The 18,257-nt window shown below is 35.2% G+C and overlaps 1 protein-coding gene across 1 annotated transcript; it reads left to right on the plus strand.

Moving 5' to 3' along the window:
* Positions 1–3,073: 3,073 nt before the first annotated feature.
* On the plus strand, positions 3,074–5,307 carry LOC120352936. The gene is made up of 2 exons (XM_039435281.1): positions 3,074–3,209; positions 5,030–5,307. Exons 1-2 carry the CDS (start codon positions 3,074–3,076, stop codon positions 5,305–5,307), a joined length of 414 nt encoding a protein of 137 aa, XP_039291215.1.
* The last annotated feature ends 12,950 nt before the right edge of the window (positions 5,308–18,257 follow it).

Below are 18,257 nucleotides of genomic sequence, written 5' to 3' on the forward strand. Positions count from 1 at the left end.
TGACTCCTCATCCAGGAGGGTCATGCATGCTTGGTTGATGATGTCTGGAAGATTGATGATACTGAAGATGGTGTAGTTTGGAGTTTTGAAGGCAACATTCTGAAACTCTTCTTGTTCGAAGAAGGTCTTATCAAGGGTGCTGCGGAAATGTGTTGCCTCCAATACTAGATTGAACTTCATTGCTCCATGTGTCTGCAGTTGCTGACTGATGATGTGAACAATTTTATCCTTCAGACCGCTCAGAAAGGTGTGGAAATCTTTGGCAGGCTCATCCTTGTATGCATTATTGTAGTATAGAGTCATGAGTCAGGATTTAAATGCCTACTCCAGAACAACAAACTCGTCCACTGAGTTTGCTGTTTGTTGACATCGTGCAGATTTGCTCATCTGGAACAATGCAAAACAATATTGTATAAGTATGGTATGCAGTATTCAACTCTATATATATATATATATATATATATATATATATATATTATATATATATATATATATATATACCTTCATCACTATCAACAGATGTTGGGGATGAAGGCGGTGAATCAGTATCAATATCTAGGATCGGGGTTCATAGGTGTTTATATTAAATGTTCTAGGGGATGATGGTCGGGAGCTGTATGGTGGGGGTGGGGGAATGTGAATGGGGGTCTAGGATCTACTTCATGATAGGGATCTACTTCTATGTCTGAAACGACATACACACTATCAATGTCAAACATAGTGTGGGTACAGCCTAATTCTATGGTAAAGACTTGTTATACGTTTTTTAGGTTAGGTTGAATTACAACCACCAACTCAAAGAACATAATTCATAATTAAACTCTCAGCTTGTATGTATTGGAACCTAATTCATAATTACACTAGTCATTTTTGACTATGTCATTTACTCTATGTATTGGAACCTAATTCATAATTAAACTAGTCATTTTTGAATTCAAGTCATTTTAGAATTTAATTGACAGTCTCAAACCATCTACTTCAAAATTCAACTCTTTCAAATTTCATTGTCAAATCAGGAATATAATATAAATATATATATATATAACTATAAAATGCACTGGTACTTACTCTTGATGTTGATAAAGATGAAAGTAATCCAAAACCAATACACGAAAATCACACACATGTACTGGCAGCACATACATGTACTGGCGACACAACTGCATAAGATACAATGTCCCACTCCTTGCAATACAACTCCTTTTATAGCCCCAGTTCAAGATCCTTAGGGAAATTTTTTTTCCCTTTTTTTCCCTCTTTTTCCCATTTATTCCCGATTTTATGTGTTTTTAATTTTTTTTTTATTTAAATTTTTTTTTTTTTAACTTTTTTTTTATTTATTTTTTTTTCTAATTTTTTTTAATTTTTTTTTTCTTGAGTTAGGTTAGGTTGGCCTGGATGGCCTTGAGGTTGGGTGTGGTTGCCTTGGATGGCCTTGAGGTTAGGTGTGGTTGCCCTGGATGGCCTTGAGGTTAGGTGTGGTTGAACTGGATGACCTTGAGGTTAGGTGTGGTTGACCTAGATGGCCTTGAGGTTAGGTTTGGATGACGTGGATGACCTTGTGGTTAGGTTTGGATTACGTGGATGACCTTGAGGTTAGGTTTGGATGACATGGATGACCTTGAGGTTAGGTTTGAATGACGTGGATGACCTTGAGGTTAGGTTTGGATGACGTGGATGACCTTGAGGTTAGGTTTGGTTGACCTGGATGACATTGAGGTTAGGTTTGGTTGACCTAGATGTCCTTGAGGTTAGGTTTGGTGACCTTGGGTGACCTTGAGGTGAAGGGGGAGTCTGGTGCACTTGTGCACCAGTCTCCCCCTTTTCATACTACTTTTAGGCGTGTTTTATTCTGTCAAAGAAAAACGTTTTCAATTACAGAAATGAGAAAAATATAAAGATTACCATAAAAACTATGACTACGCCCTGTTTCAGAAAGCCAATTTTGCTTTTGGACTCCAGCTGATTAAAGTCCAGAACCAATACCTATTATTAGTTCAGGCCCCAGAACTAAAGCTATGATAAATTATGACGTCATGACATGTAGATCGATGAGCTACTGGCGATAGGCAAGCGAAATAAGAGCGCTGATGCTTGTTATCACATCTGATATGGTAACCAACAAAATTCTAATTACCAATTTTATTTTCACGGTCTTCCATTTCTATGAATATGGTTTGTTCAACATTCTTCTGACATTTGTTTGTAAAAATTAATGATAAATTTAGGGTTTTAAATCATGGGATTCTGTTGTTGTGTAATATTGTACAAGGAATGAATAAATAAATTTGTGTACCCAATTGTTGCGGGAATATTATAACAAAACTCCCAAAGTTTCTGTATTCTCCGAGAGATTAAACTTTGAAACAAAAATGTATACAAGCGATAAGAAAAACTTCAAAACTTCTATCCTACAAAACAATAGTTTACATGAAGTGTAAAAGAACAGTGTAAATTAAGTGTGAGAAAAAAAATTAATTAAAGTTTTGAAAGAGCAGTGTAAATGAAATGTGAAATAACAGTGTAATTAGAATGTGAAATGGAAGTGTAAAATGAAGTGTGTGAAATATCTGTTGAATTAATAAGTTAAAAAGTAAATGCAAGTGTTGGAACTGCCCATAATATCATAAGATTGAAGTTATTACCCAACTGAAAAACATTCTCCTGATGGTTTTTTCTGTACCACAGATTTATTGTGATCAAGCCTGTGGGACCCTCTTTTCCAAAAAAAATTACATCTAATTTGGTTTACCTTCGATTCTGAAACAGGCTATTTGTGATGATATTGAATCATCATATGACTAGTGTTTTCTTCTTATGTTTCTGTTATCAGATGTTGAACTATTTATTCTAATTTTGAATCTGTTATGAATTCATTACTGATCAATAAAGCCTAGAATGCAGAGGTTTTTCATTACAATTTATTGATCAGTAATCCAAAATCATCAAATCAATTCATCTTATCAAATACGAGTCAATCAATTTCTATTCTCTATTTCACAATTTCTATTCAACAACAAATGTATAATCTTCAAATCTTTTCTGGAAACGAAAACTGAAAATTCGCGTTACGATGGACAAATTTTTGAAACCAGACAAGTTTGATGGTGATCCGAATTCTCCAACAGCTCTACAAGAATGGAACTTCTGGCTAAAGACTTTTGAGAATTTCATCGCATCTTTTGACGAAGAAGACATCGATGATGAAAGTAAGTTGCGGTTGCTTACCAACTTTCTATCTCATTCTGTTTATCAAACAATTGCCGACAAAAATTCTATACTTCGGCTATTGACGCACTAAAATCTGCATATGTAAAACCAATAAATGAAATATTCGCTAGACATAAATTGGCAACTAGAAAACAGTCTTCAGATGAGACAATTGACCAATATAACCAAGCTTTACAACAACTGAGTAAGAATTGTGGGTTTGCAGATGTTGATTCTGAAACTCATAGGAAAACATACATTCGTGATTCATTTATCCGGGGCCTCAGCTTTCATCAGATAAGACTGAGACTTTTGGAGTTTGACAAGCTAACTCTTGATGAAGCTATTGAAAAAGCACGTGCCTTGGAATCTGCCAGAAATCAATCAGCTTCTTACTCTTCTGAAATAACTCTTAATGCCACTTCAAATAATTCTTCAGAAAATTCATGTAGAGAAACAAATTTGTCAGCTGTAAAAACTGGAAGCTCAAGTTTTCAAAAATGTTATTTTTGTGGTCGTCAGCGACATAAAACACGTCAGCAGTGCCCTGCACTGAATGACTTATGCGAAAAATGCCAGAAAATAGGTCATTGGAAAAATGTCTGCAAATCTACTAAAACTTCTTCATCTTCGGCGCTTATTGCAGCCTTTACTGTTCTTGAAAATTCTACAGTACAAGCTCAGGTAAACAACATTCCTACTTCTGCTTTGATAGATACAGGAAGCTCTGAGACATTTATTTCACACTGTTTTGCTAAAAAATGTGGACTTGAAATTTACCCTACAACTGGTGCAGTGTCCATGGCTTCAACATCACTAAGAAAGAACATTTCCTTTTATTGTGTAGCTCATTTAGAATTTTCAGGTCAACATTACCCCAAAACAAAATTCAGTGTATTGCCTGATTTGTGTGCTAATGTTATTGTAGGACATGACTTACTTAATCAACACTCTGAACTTAGAGTTTCATTTGGAGGAACTAAACCCCCATTGACTATCAATTATCTGGCTCCAGCAAAGATAGAACCTCCACCACTTTTTGAGTTTTTAACTAAAGACATTAAACCTATAAATATTACTAAATCCCGAAAGCATTCTCTTGAAGACACTAGTTTCATGGAGAAAGAAATTGAGAAACTGCTAGCTGATGGAATTATTGAAGAAAGCAGGTCTCCCTGGAGAGCTCAAGCATTTGTAGTGAAGAACGAAAATCACAAAAAGCGAATGGTAATAGACTATTCTCAAACTATTAACCGATACACACATCTTGACGCATATCCCCTCCCTAGTCTTGAAGATATTGTTTCTAAGGTCTCAAAAAACTCTGTATTCACCACTATTGACTCGAAAAGCGCTTACCACCAGGTACCCCTACGAGAAAAAGATCGACCTTTCACTGCATTTGAGGCATGTGGCCGTTTGTATCAATTTCGAAGGCTTGCTTTTGGTCTGACAGATGGTGTACCCACTTTTCAGCGAGTCATTGATAATGTTATTAATAAAGAAAAACTTGAAAAAACGTATGCATACCTGGATGATGTGACAATATGTGGTAAGAATCAGAAGGAACATGATTTGAATCTCAAAAAATTCTTAGATGCAGTACAAAAATATAATTTTACAATCAATACAGAAAAAAGCAAATATTCACTTACTTCAATAAGCTTGCTTGGCTATAAAATTGAAAATGGGACAATTTCTCCTGACCCTGAACGTCTGAAACCATTGCTCAATCTTCCACCCCCAGATAATAGAAAGGCTCTTGAGCGAACAATTGGAATGTTTGCTCACTATTCCAAATGGATATCCAATTATTCAGATAAAGCTAAACGGCTTCTAACAGCAAAGACCTTTCCTTTGACTTCTGAAGCTATAGCTGACTTCAATCAACTCAAAACTGAGATTTCTAAGGCAGTAGTTAGTACAATTGACGACTTTGAACCTTTTGTGGTTGAAACAGATGCATCTGATTTTTCAATTTCAGCTGTCCTATCACAGTGTGGACGTCCAGTAGCATTCTTTTCTCAGAAGCTGGATGATAGTGAGCGTAAACATTCATCCTTTGAAAAAGAGGCTTTTGCTATTGTGTGCTCTTAAAAAGTGGAGACATTTCTTACTTGGAAGATTCTTCAAAATTATCACTGACCAGCGCTCTGTATCATTCATGTTTGATATGACTCATCAAAATAAAATAAAAAATGAAAAAATACAACGATGGCGATTGGAGATGTCATGCTACAATTACGAAATAATTTACAGACCAGGAAAGGACAACCAATTAGCAGATGCACTTTCCAGAGTGTGTAATGCAACTCAAACCGATAAATTACACTCCCTACACTGTGACTTGTGTCACCCTGGAGTGACCAGAATGATTCATTGGGTAAGAACTCATAATTTACCCTATTCAGTTGAGAATGTCAGAAAAATGACTTCTTCATGTCAAACATGTAATGCCATAAAACCTCAATTTTTCAAGAAATTGAAATCTACTCTCATAAAGGCGACACATCCATTTGAAAGATTAAGCGTGGACTTCAAGGGTCCTCTTCCATCAAAAACTAAAAAGAAATATTTGTTGACAATAATTGATGAGTACTCTAGGTTTCCGTTTGCATACCCTTGTCCTAATATGAATTCATCAACTGTAATTCAGTGCCTTGTGAACTTGTTTACCACATTTGGTTTACCTTCTTATGTACATACTGACAATGGAACCTCTTTCAAATCCAGAGAGCTGCAGGAATTCCTTCATAATCGAGGAGTAGCCACTTCCATGTCATCACCTTATAACGCACCAGGAAATGGCCAAATCGAACGAGAAAATGGTACAATTTGGCGCACAGTGTCTCTTACATTGAAGCATAGAAATTTGGATGTATCTGATTGGGAATCTGTGCTCCCAGATTCTCTACATTCTATTCGATCCCTATTGTGCACGGCTACTAATGAGACGCCACATGATAGGATGTTCCGACACTATAGACAATCATCTAATGGTATAGCACTTCCAACCTGGCTTGCCCCTTCAAACAAAGTCCTAATGAAAGTATCTATACGAAGAAGTAAATTCGATCCATTGGACGAGGAGGTGGATATTCTTCAAATCAACCCACAATATGCCAAGGTACGGCTTAGTGATGGAAGAGAGACAACTGTATCATTGAAAAACCTTGTCCCTCGAGGAGAAGAAAATTATCATGAAAATCAAGATGAAACAAATACAGGATTCCCCCTCAGTGATGAAGAAGAGCCTCCTGATGGCACCCTGCGAAGATCTTATAGAGAGCGCAAAATGCCTTCTTATTTGAAAGACTATTCATTGAATTCCTAAAGACGGGAAGAATGTGATGATATTGAATCATCATATGACTAGTGTTTTCTTCTTATGTTTCTGTTATCAGATGTTGAACTATTTATTCTAATTTTGAATCTGTTATGAATTCATTAAGGATCAATAAAGCCTAGAATGCAGAGGTTTTTCATTACACTATTATTAAGTATTTTTTGGTTGAGATGATTTTATCAATAGCTATAACACTGAATCGAATATATCCATCAAGCTGAAAGTGTGGAGAAATTATTGCATTTGTGGAATAAAGTGTTTTCATTTCAATAAAATTTTTATTCAATAAAATACAAATGTCTTTCATCTGCAATTTAGATAGTATTTCACCCAATAAAAAATCGATACAGTAACAAAAGTTAGAGAGCATACACTACTATGATTCTATGAATCAATCTACATATTATGACGTCATTAATTAGTTGTGGGGCCTGAAGCAATACCTACTATTACTTGAAGTGTAAGAAAAAAGATTAAAAAATTTAAATTTTATGCTATTACATGAAGTGTAATAGTAGGTATTGCTAGAACTCAGCTAAATCCCGAGCTCGGAAACCGCCCTAAGTAATTTTCAATACTCAGTTGGATAATGTTGGCTAGAACTACAGTTACCATATCAAACACAGTTTGGTTATTGACCATTGGGTCTTTTTTCATGCTACCTCTGCCATTAATATTGAATAATTGAGTTATTTCACTATGAAACTTATATGGGATTATGAGTAAAATCGCTCGCCAATTCTTATCGAAGCATATTTTCGAGATCAATAACTCCGATATTATCGGAGTTATAAGTTCTTGTTAGCAGATTTCATGTTTCACTTTGAGTACGGTATAGAAGTAATCAATATTCTGCCTTTACAAGTTGAAATTTCTTCCATTCATTTCATCATGAATGTTCTAGTCAATTGAAATAGTGAACTATTGTAATTTGTTGATTGATAATATTATTGTAATAATTCAGTTGAATTAAAAAATAATGTATCAAATCATTATCAGTAATCTATTATTCATTGGTAACATTTATTTAATTTATCATTAATCTCATATAAATGTTCTAGCCAATTTAAATAGTGAACTCAATAAGTAATATTCATAGGGTAGCCCATTCTACTTTATGCTTGTCTGGTGTTGGAGTGTGTTGAGCCGTCCAAGACCTGAAAACTTGTCTTGTAGGTCTTGTCTTGATTTGTATTGGGGGCTTCAGATCAGCTATTCTAGGATGAGTTTTCAGAATATAAAAGGTGGTCTAAAAGCAGTTCGAAAAAAGTTTTCTTCCTACAGTTACCTTGAAAAGTGACCATTCCTGCACTGATTACAGAATGCAAAGAATCACTTTTCCGCTCTAGTGCTCAAAGTATTACTTTGCATACTCCAGATTTGCAACATGGCAACACAAAATAGTTGGTGGGTTATATGGAGGATTAGTGCACGAAAACAAAAATTAAGTTGGTAACAATGACTGTGGTTAGATTTAGATAAGAATAATTTAAATGGCTACCATACATTTATAATAAAATCTCAATCTAGAAATCCAAAACAAGAATAATGTTCATCTAAATCATAATTAAATAATCATCATTTACAAATTCTCATCACTTCATAATAAATAATAGTTCTTTTCTATTGATAATTATTATTTCAACTGCAAGCAATGAGAAAAGTAGCAAATATACATTATAAAATTCGAATTTTGAGGTTAAATGATTACCGTTTGATATCCATATAAATAAAGATAATAGAAAACATAAGAATACCTCGATAAATATTCTCTGTTGTCTATGTTATTTTTATAAATATTTTTCAGTTTAATTTGAGCATTTTTCTCGGTAATTTGAGCAAAAGTCTAAGTTTCTGAATCCTGTTTCAGTACTTTTTAGCTGGATGAAACAAACTAGGTACGATTCTTCCTGCTAGGACGAGAGCTTGTCAGTTCAGCCATCTTGCAGCCATCCCAATCAGCTGTTGGCGTGAGTTTTGAATGTGATTTTTTTGTTATATCTGTATTTTTTCTGATTCTTGGATTAGCTTAATAAAAATGAGATCTTTGGCTGAGAACTTTCAACTTCAATTGGATTATTAATTTTTAAATGAATTAAGGTTGTTATTAATAACAGCATCACAAACACTTGATGGATTTCAGTCATCATTTTACCCATAATCAACGACTTTCCATATTCAATAGTAACTGTAGGAAAAATTTAATGAGAAATGTGTGAGCAAAGTTCCTCTGCTGCACTCAAGAAACCATTCCGCCCTCGCCTATGGCTTGTGAGTAAACGTTTCTTTCGGTGCAGCAAACTGTCACTTTGCGCACTAGTTGCACAAATAACTATTACAAGCAGTTGAATAGTGAGCTATTTTAATATTTCAGCAAAAAACGTCTTTTTATGTTTTCTCAATATTGTATTTTATAATAATATAGTGACTGTACTTCCCAGAAGTTTCCTCTGATGCTGCATCACATCTCACAATAGGCCTCTTTGTTCCTCTGTGATTCTGGAAAAAAATCGTTATATACTGGGAAAAGCAGGAAGAATGTTCAATTTTCATTTTTCATTTCAAAGTGGGTTATTTAATTCGAGACAATAAATAATTAGGTTGGGTTGTCATGCGATTGATTGAGTGATGTTGGATTTAAACAAACTGTGTGCAAAAAGGAAGCGAGAACAAAGTTTCCGTGTTTCAACCTCTCAGCCAAAAAAACTGTTACATTACTTATTAATTAAATATTCAATGAACAGATAATCCACCCATAATATAACTAGTGACCCTTTGGGTTGGATAACTCGCTCATGAGCTGTTGTATTGATCTTTGAATAATCAGCAACTTGTAATTGGATACTTCCACAATTTATACATAATTGGTGAGAGTTACAGGAACAGCTGAAATTTTTATTTCACAGGTACAATTTAACAGTGGGTTTCATAATATGGATCCTATTTGAGTTAAAAAACCAGGCTACTTTTTTGTCGCTTCAAAAGTTTGGTCGCCATCTTTGATCCGTCATATGAATCCAACTTCATTTCGAATCCAGCTTCATTTTCTCATGATTTTGAAACAGAATTGACTCCAAGAGAAAATTGATGGTAAAACCCGTACATCGATATCTCAAAACGTTTCAATGATCTTCACATTCGAAGATATTCATAAACCATACAAAAATTGAATAAATGAGTACTTACAATGAAAATCAGGTCGGTGAACACTAAGGGCCGATTTCCTGGCTCGGGATTTAGCTAAGTTCTAGACAGCGGGAGTCAGAAAATTGGCTTTCCGAAATGGGCGTAGTGAATTGAGTATTTTATAACTATATCAATCAGCTGAAATCATGTTTATCGGCGCATAAAAGACAGTGTGTGTGATAACTACCAGATAGCATCAACTTTTTCAAATGAATGAAAAAGTTATATAAATAGCATGCAAGTAATTCAGCGGACCAAATGATAATTCACAACAAATTTGTTCTTTTGCACTTTTAATGTTATTTCGTTAATCCTGAAAAAGGACGAAGGAGTGAGTCAGTTCTGTTGTACAACGAGTTTGACCTGTAGAAAGGCTCGAGAATTACGTATTTAAAATTTGAAGTTGATTGATCAGATTCTTTTTAAAGTTATTGTAGAACATACAAACAGACGGACATCGACTTTGGCCTTGAATGCGTCGAAAGTGAGAACTCGCTAAAGTTCGTTGAACAAGTAACTTCAATTTGTTATACTTGTGACTCCCTGATATGGAAAGCTCGCTCATGTACCTGTTCAAAATTTGAAACTGATTGATCAAATTCTTCAAAAGTTATGGTAGAACATACAAACCCACAGACGAACAACGACTTTGTCAAGAGAAAGAAGTCCCTAACGCTTGTTCAATGAAGGGCAGAATCGTCCTAAACATGTACCGGATAGGAAGCTCACGAATGTCGCATCATCACATCTAAACTACTCAACTGAAAAACTTGCATTTTTACATGAAGATTCTGAATTCACCGAGGATGGTTATAGGCGTATTTTTCATTCTCATCTTATCAAATTGATTCTAATTTGATAATTGAAATCAATTTATACAATTTTCGATTTGAACTTAGGTAATTATAAAGCCCAACCAAACAGGGCATACTCCGAGTGACTCCGTAGCTTAGTTGATAGCGCACGCGGTTCATGAATCAAAGGGTGCGGATTTGAGACCTATCAAATTTATTTTTTCTTTGCTGGGAGTTTCTAACTCTTTCGAAGATTACTCACGTAATTTTGAACAAAATAATAAATGATCATTTACTTTCATGCTTCCAGGACATAAGGAGATTTCACTTTTTTACAACAGTAAATTTTCTTCGGTGCGAAGCACAGGTTACCTGCTATTAATAAATAACTCAGGTTACGCATTCTATTTTTTAACTTTGTATTATTATTGTCATCTTGTAGACTCCCTGTACGTTTGTCACATAACTATGCAAAAGTGCGCTCTTGCAGAATTTTATGACACGTCAATGTTTTGTGGAGGCTAAGGTGGATATCATAACAACTGATATACATCTATGTGATTAAAGTTGATGTATAGTGAGGTTTCCCCCGATTTGAATATCATCAAGCTATCAAAATAAAATAAGTTTTTTCAGGAAAACATATTTTGAGATATTCGAGCGCCTAGAGTTTAAATTTTTTGGGACAGACCGCATTTCAAATTCGATAGGAGATTAATCAATGATATTTAGAGGATAGATTCTCCTTGATTGAATGAACTGAAAAAATTTCGAAAATATCAATTCCTGAGAAAGTTATTCAATTTAGTAGAAATAACGAGGAATTACTTTCAGTTGAGCTATTTTTGGTCATTCTATACTATTAAACAAGCAATATTTATTTCTTTTTATATGTTCATATGTTCATATGTTTGGATGTTTAGATGTTCAGATGTTCAGATGCTCAGATGTTAAGATGTTAAGATGTTTAGATGTTTGAATGTTTTAATGTTAATATGTTTATATTTTTGTATTTCCCGGATCTCGAAAACGGCTCTAACGATTCTCACGAAATTCAGAGCATAGTAGGTTTATAATATATAAAAATTCGATTGCACCAGGTCTCATCCATGGGAAAACTCCCTGAAGGACATTAAAAAGATAAATATTATTCATCCTTGGAAAAACAGCTGATAATAATAATTTCGTCGTCTGTTGCTGAAGGAAGTGAGTGAGCGAGTTCATGTGTGTGGGACTGTGTCAAAATTAAGACTCAGCTCTTGAACTTTTGTAATCATTCAATCAGGTACTTATCAGGCACTAATCAGGTGCCGGGTTGTTTTCAATCCTGATTAATTCCAGTAGATCCATCTTTTTGAAATGGTCTTCTCTGATTTGGTTCACGTGGAATTAATCAGGAATAAAATTTAACCGGCTTTTGTGCAACCGGGCCCTAATGAGGGAAATTTTTGCATTCCTATGGGAATTAATCTCAATCTACTGAGATTAGATAGAACATTTCTGTATGAACTATGAATGTTATTATAATTTCTTCTTCCGTAATAATTTTTTCAAGCCTTTCTACTCCAGAGCGAAGCTCGGTCCCCGATATTTTTTGTTAAATTGAATAACTTTCTCGAAAATTCAACTTTTGAGAAAGTTAATCAATTTACTAAAAACTACCAATTCAACTTTTGTTGAGTTTTTTTTTCTCTCGAGAATTGATATTTTCGAAGAAAATTTATTTCAATCAATCAACAATACCATGAAGAATTAATCCTCTTAATCTTATTGATTGATCTCCTTCCGAATTTGAAATTGTCTGTCCCAAAATTTAAACTTCAGGTGATCATATCTCGAAAATTAATGATAGGAAAAAAATGTTTTCCTGAGAGAAATTTTTCTTTTTGATAGCTTGATGATATTCAAATTGAAAAACTTTGAAAATTATCATTAGTAGAAAGTTTATTTTTAACCTTTGCAAAGCCTCAAGTCTACCTCAATCTCACATATCCTCGAATTGTCATAATCCCAATATTGAACCAAATACGGTCTTTCGAGGGACAGATCTTCTAAAGATGACATATCACTTCTAAACACTGTAGAAATATAATTAACAGAATATTCAATCTCAACTATGAATTTTTATTATTTAATCATTGTAATACATATTTCCTTGACAATTAAAGTAGAATATTATTAATCAGCAAAATATACAATTTCAGTTTCAAACATCTATTATTGGAAAAAAGGAAATTCGACGAATAAAATAATATATAATTATTGATTATTCTAACCAAGAATGAAAAGCTAAAACCATATCAGATATACTAATATCATTTTTTATAGAAGGTAGTGGCAGATTTTGGAATTGAATAATGTGATAAGATTCAAGGTTTGTGGTCTAACTTACCGTCGCTCCTACGTCAGGTCTGGGAAGATAGATCGTTGCAAACAAAATAATCACCAATCGACTAATTATCTTCATGCTGGACCCTCGATTTTCTATTAAAAACCAATTCAAATAAACTCCCTAAAACAAAATAAATAATGAAGAATGAATGCTATACGTGTGGCAGGCGCAACAAATATCAAGTGAGACAGAATCTTGCCGTATCCGTTTCAATTTCGAAATTGACGTAATTTGCTCCTAAAAATAGTAGCTTATTAAATAAATTTTATTCTCTTCAACGGTTCCGAACAAAAACCTTGCAGTGACACAGGCAAATGTTTGGTTGACAATGAAGCTTTGTCTTTGTCTACCAATCAATAAGGAATCTTATAATTCACTTTCATTTTATGGTGAAAAAAATTACCTACATAGCTTTGGCTATTCACTTAAGTTAGTATTTTACAAATAGTTTGATGCCATCGTTTTTATCCGAAATTATATATTCCGATAATTTATAGAATTATCTTACCTCTCATAGTTTTCTGAGACATATTCACTCTTAAAAATCTGGTGTGGCGCACTCACACAAATTTCCTTGCCGTTATGAAAAAAATTGATCACCTGACGCTAGTGTACAAGCACATCTCAAGTCTACTTATGAACAAAGATCTGAGCCAGCTAGGGACAGGACAATAACGCTGGAGACATACGAGGTCTGCTATCTCTTCATAGTGAATGATTTAATAGAATCAACAGTTGCCAAAAGTTTGCAATTGGATAATCACATTTTCTCAAATTTCCAGCTTATTTACAATTTTAGGTGAAAATGTTACTGAACATTAATTTTAGAGATTCTCAGGCTCAATCTTCTCCACGCAAAATTTTTTTGTTTAAATTATATCTGAGCCTGATAATTGGGAATCTGAAATCAAAATTTGCATAGATGGGGCGGAGCTCCTGAAAGTTTTACAGATATGGGACTTGTAGCAGTTGATAGAGCTTATCAATGACTATTCTCGGTATAAATTTAATCAAAATCGTTGAAGCCGTTTTCGAGAAAACCTTGAAAAACCCCATGTTACGAGAAAACATTTTCCCCATTTTAGTCGCCATCTTGAATTGCATTTGAACGAAATTGTTCGTGTCGGATCCTTATATTGTGAGGACATTACGTTTCGAATTTCAAGTCATTCCGTTAATTGGGAGATAAGATATCCTGTACACAGACGCACATACACTCATACACACACACACACACAACACACACACACACACACACACACACACACACACACACACACACACACACACACACACACATACAGACCAATACCCAAAACCACTTTTTTGGACTCAGGGTACCTTGAAACGTATAGAAATTTAGAAATTGGGGTACCTTAATTTTTTTTCGGAAAGCAATACTTTCCTTAACTATGGTAATAGGGCAAGGAAAGTAAAAATCGAAAATCTGGTGTGGTGCACTCACACAACTTTCCTTGCCGTTATGAAAATTGATCACCTGACGCTAGTGTTCCCGCGGGGTCGATGTCAAACGAGGCAAACGACAGAAGAAGTCGAGACCAGCGACAGTCGAGACCAGCGACATTCGAGGCCAGCGACTGTAGAGGACTCCTGAAAAAGTGGCCTCAAATGTCGCCTGCGTTGGGCGACAGTTGAGGCAACTCTAATTTTTGTACAGCCCCGACAGTCGAGACCTGCGACGGCAGAGGACTCCTGAAAAAGTGGCCTCAAATGTCGCCTGCGTTAGGCGACAGTTGAGGCCACTCTAATTTTCTCTACGGTCGTAGGCCTCGAATGTCGTTGGTCTCGACTGTCGCGCCCCCTCAAAAACACAGTAAAAAATATTTTTAAGGAAGAATGTTTATGTAAAGTTGTTGATTTTTCAAATCAACTTCCTAGATTATATAAAAAGGTAAATTTGTTCATTACTCTAAGCATCATACTACTGTATATAACCTTTTTCTATTCTCTGAAGCTTATTAATTTTGTAACTTTTAAATTCTTTATAACTTTAAATTCGTGTAACTTTGAAAGTTCAGCATGTAAAATAAAGATACCAGCATCTTTCCATCCTCCAATTGAGTTTCGTCAACAAAGATGGTCAAGTCCATCATTCCATACATTCCAGTACTTGGATGATGGTCCCTAAACATATTTTCAAGTAATGGGAATCCATTACTACTGCATTATGCCTCCTTCATTGACAAATATTTATCTATCTTCTATCCATCTATAAGACGAGATGGTGTCTGTCTTTCTGTCTGTTTGTATGTGAGCTCATCACGCTTGAAATACTTGACTGATTAAGCTGTAATTCTCCACAAAGATGATCGTTCTGAAAATCCTTCAAGGATAAGCACTATCTACCGTCAAAGTTCATATCCTTTTTTTTTTTATGAAGGAAGTTTCCATTATTTAGTTTTCAACAAATCAGAAGTTATAATCATTATAAAATGTATTTTGTCTGGAATCGCAGTAGGATGTGTCCTCAACTGTCGTCTGCTGCAAGCGAGTCTCTAATTTTTGTACAGGCCCGACAGTCGAGACCAGCGACATTCGAGGCCAGCGACGGTAGAGGACTCCTGAAAAAGTGGCCTCAAATTTCGCCTGCGTTAGGCGACAGTTGAGGCCACTCTAATTTTTGTACAGCCCCGACAGTCGAGACCTACGACGGGAGAGGACTCCTGAAAAAGTGGCCTCAAATGTCGCCTGCGTTAGGCGACAGTTGAGGCCACTCTAATTTTCGTACACTCCTTACAGTCGAGGCCAACGACCGTAGAGGACTGTTTTGTAAAACAGTTTTTACAAAACAGTCCTCTACGGTCGTTGGCCTCGAATGTCGTCGGTCTCGACTGTCGCGCCCCCGTTCCCGCGCATCACAAGTCTACTACTATTCAAAGATCTAAGCCAGCTGGTGACAGGACAATAACGCTGGTAACACACGAGGTTTGCTATCTCTCCATAGTGAATGATTTAAGAGAATCAACAGTTGTCAACAGTTTGCAATTGAAATAATCACATTTTCTCGAATTTTGAGCTTATTTTCAATGTTACTGAACATTAATTGTAAAGATTTTCATTCTCAATCTTTTCCACTTAAAATTCTTTGTTTAAATTGTATCTGAAGCCTGATAATTGGGAATCTAGTGCACTTAATCTGATGCACTTTTTATGAATATTATCCAACAACAGTATCTACATTTATATCTCAAGATGGACTTCCTATGTGCTTAGTTGTACAGCAATTTGTATTTTTAGATATAGTTGAATGCAGCTTATATCTGCATAAGCTGAATGCAGCTTATATCTCAAGATGGACTTCCTATGTGCTTAGTTGTACAGCAATTTGTATTTTTAGATATAGTTGAATGCAGCTTGCTTATATTTAATAGAATCAACAATAATTTGCAGTTGAATAATCACATTTTCTCGAATTTAAAGCCTATTTTCAATTTTAGGTGAAAATGTTACTGAACATTAATTGTAGAGACTTTCATGCTCAATCTTTCCCACTTAAATTTGTTTGTCTAGATTGTATCTGGAGCCTGATAATTGCTGGGAATATAAAATCAAACTTCGCATAGATGGGGCGGAGCTCCTGAAATTGTTACAGATATAGGACCATGGCAGTTGATAGAGCTCATCAATGACTAATTTAGGAATGAATTTGATCAAAATCGTTGGAGCCGTTTCCGAGAAAATCGTGATAAACCCTGCTTTTGACAACATTTTCGCCATTTTAGCCGCCATCTTGAATTGCATCTGATCGAAGTTGTTCGTGTCGGATCCTTATAGTGGAAGGACCTTGAGTTCCAAATTTCAAGTCATTCCGTTGATTGGGAGATGAGATATCGTGTAAACAGACGCACATACACTCATACACACACACACATACAGATCAATGCCCAAAACCACTTTTTTGGACTCAGGGTACCTTGAAACGTATAGAAATTTAGAAATTGGGGTACTTTTTTTCGTAAAGCAATACTTTCCTTACCTATGGTAATAGGGGAAGGAAAGTAAAAACATATCTACCGACGGCTGTTAGATGACGCAATGATTATAACAGCTGGTTTTTATTTCTGTGTGTGGCCAGCTCACAAATCTTCTCCCAAAAGGATTACATGTTAACTTCGAAGGTCAGTAGGAAAGAGTCCTCAAGTCGGATCATAAATTTGTCAGGCAATAAACCTGCTCCTGAACATAACAAACACAAATAGAAAAATCATCAAATTCGGTGCACACATAAAATAGTTATTTGTGCAACTAGTGCGCAAAGTGACAGTTTGCTGCACCGAAAGAAACGTTTACGCCCGAGCCGTAGGCGAGGGCGGAATGGTTTCTTGAGTGCAGCAGAGGAACTTTGCGCACGTATTTCACATTAAGTTTTTCCTACAGTTACCATTGAATATGAAAAGTGGGTAATTATGGGTAAAATTGCCTGAAATGCATCAAATGTTTTTCTGTGTAATTTTATTATTGATAAAAACCTTAATTTATTGTCAAATTGAATAAAAATGTTGTCCTTGGTTATAATATATATAATAGTAATAATTAGCGCGTTGTGCTTGGTTGCACCTCTGCTCACTATAGCAGCCACAGCAGTCACTGTTACCAACTTCATTTTGATTTTGCTGCACTGTTGCTCCATATAACCTACTAAGTATTTTGCGTTGCCATGTTGCAAATCTGGAGTGCAGAAAAATTTTTCCCGCACTAGAGCGGAAAAGTGATTCTTTGCGTTCTGTAATCAGTGCAGCAATGGCCACTTTTCAACGTAACTGTAGGAAAAAGTTATTGAATGTCGAAATTTGAGGCTCGATTTTTATTTATATAGATTGTCTTATTGTCATTACCTTCAAGTCACTAAAAACCATCTCGGTAGGGTTCAATCTAGGTATGTTTAGAATAATTTTAATGATTAGTTTTTGCGTCACGAATAATCCGTCTCTGTATAGCATTTTCACTTGTAATTGAACTCTTCATCCGTGTCATTATTATGCAATGGTGTCAATGTCATTGATAAGAACATGAGCCGTCAGTATTCAAAAGCAGAAGATAAAAATTGTGGCAATTGTGTTTTTTTTAAATGTCACACCTTCAAGAGCGAATATCTCGAAAACTAGAGGAGATAAAAAAAAAGTTGTAGAATAAATATTGTAGGAGATTATGTAAGCTTTATCTATATATATATATATATATATAAAAGCGAAATGGCACTCACTCACTGACTGACTGACTCACTCACTCACTCGCATAACTAAAAATCTACCGGACCAAAAACGTTCAAATTTGGTAGGTATGTTCAGTTGGCCCTTTAGAGGCGCAC

Source organism: Nilaparvata lugens, chromosome 9, assembly GCF_014356525.2.
Source record: "Nilaparvata lugens isolate BPH chromosome 9, ASM1435652v1, whole genome shotgun sequence".
NCBI classification, from domain to species: domain Eukaryota; kingdom Metazoa; phylum Arthropoda; class Insecta; order Hemiptera; family Delphacidae; genus Nilaparvata; species Nilaparvata lugens.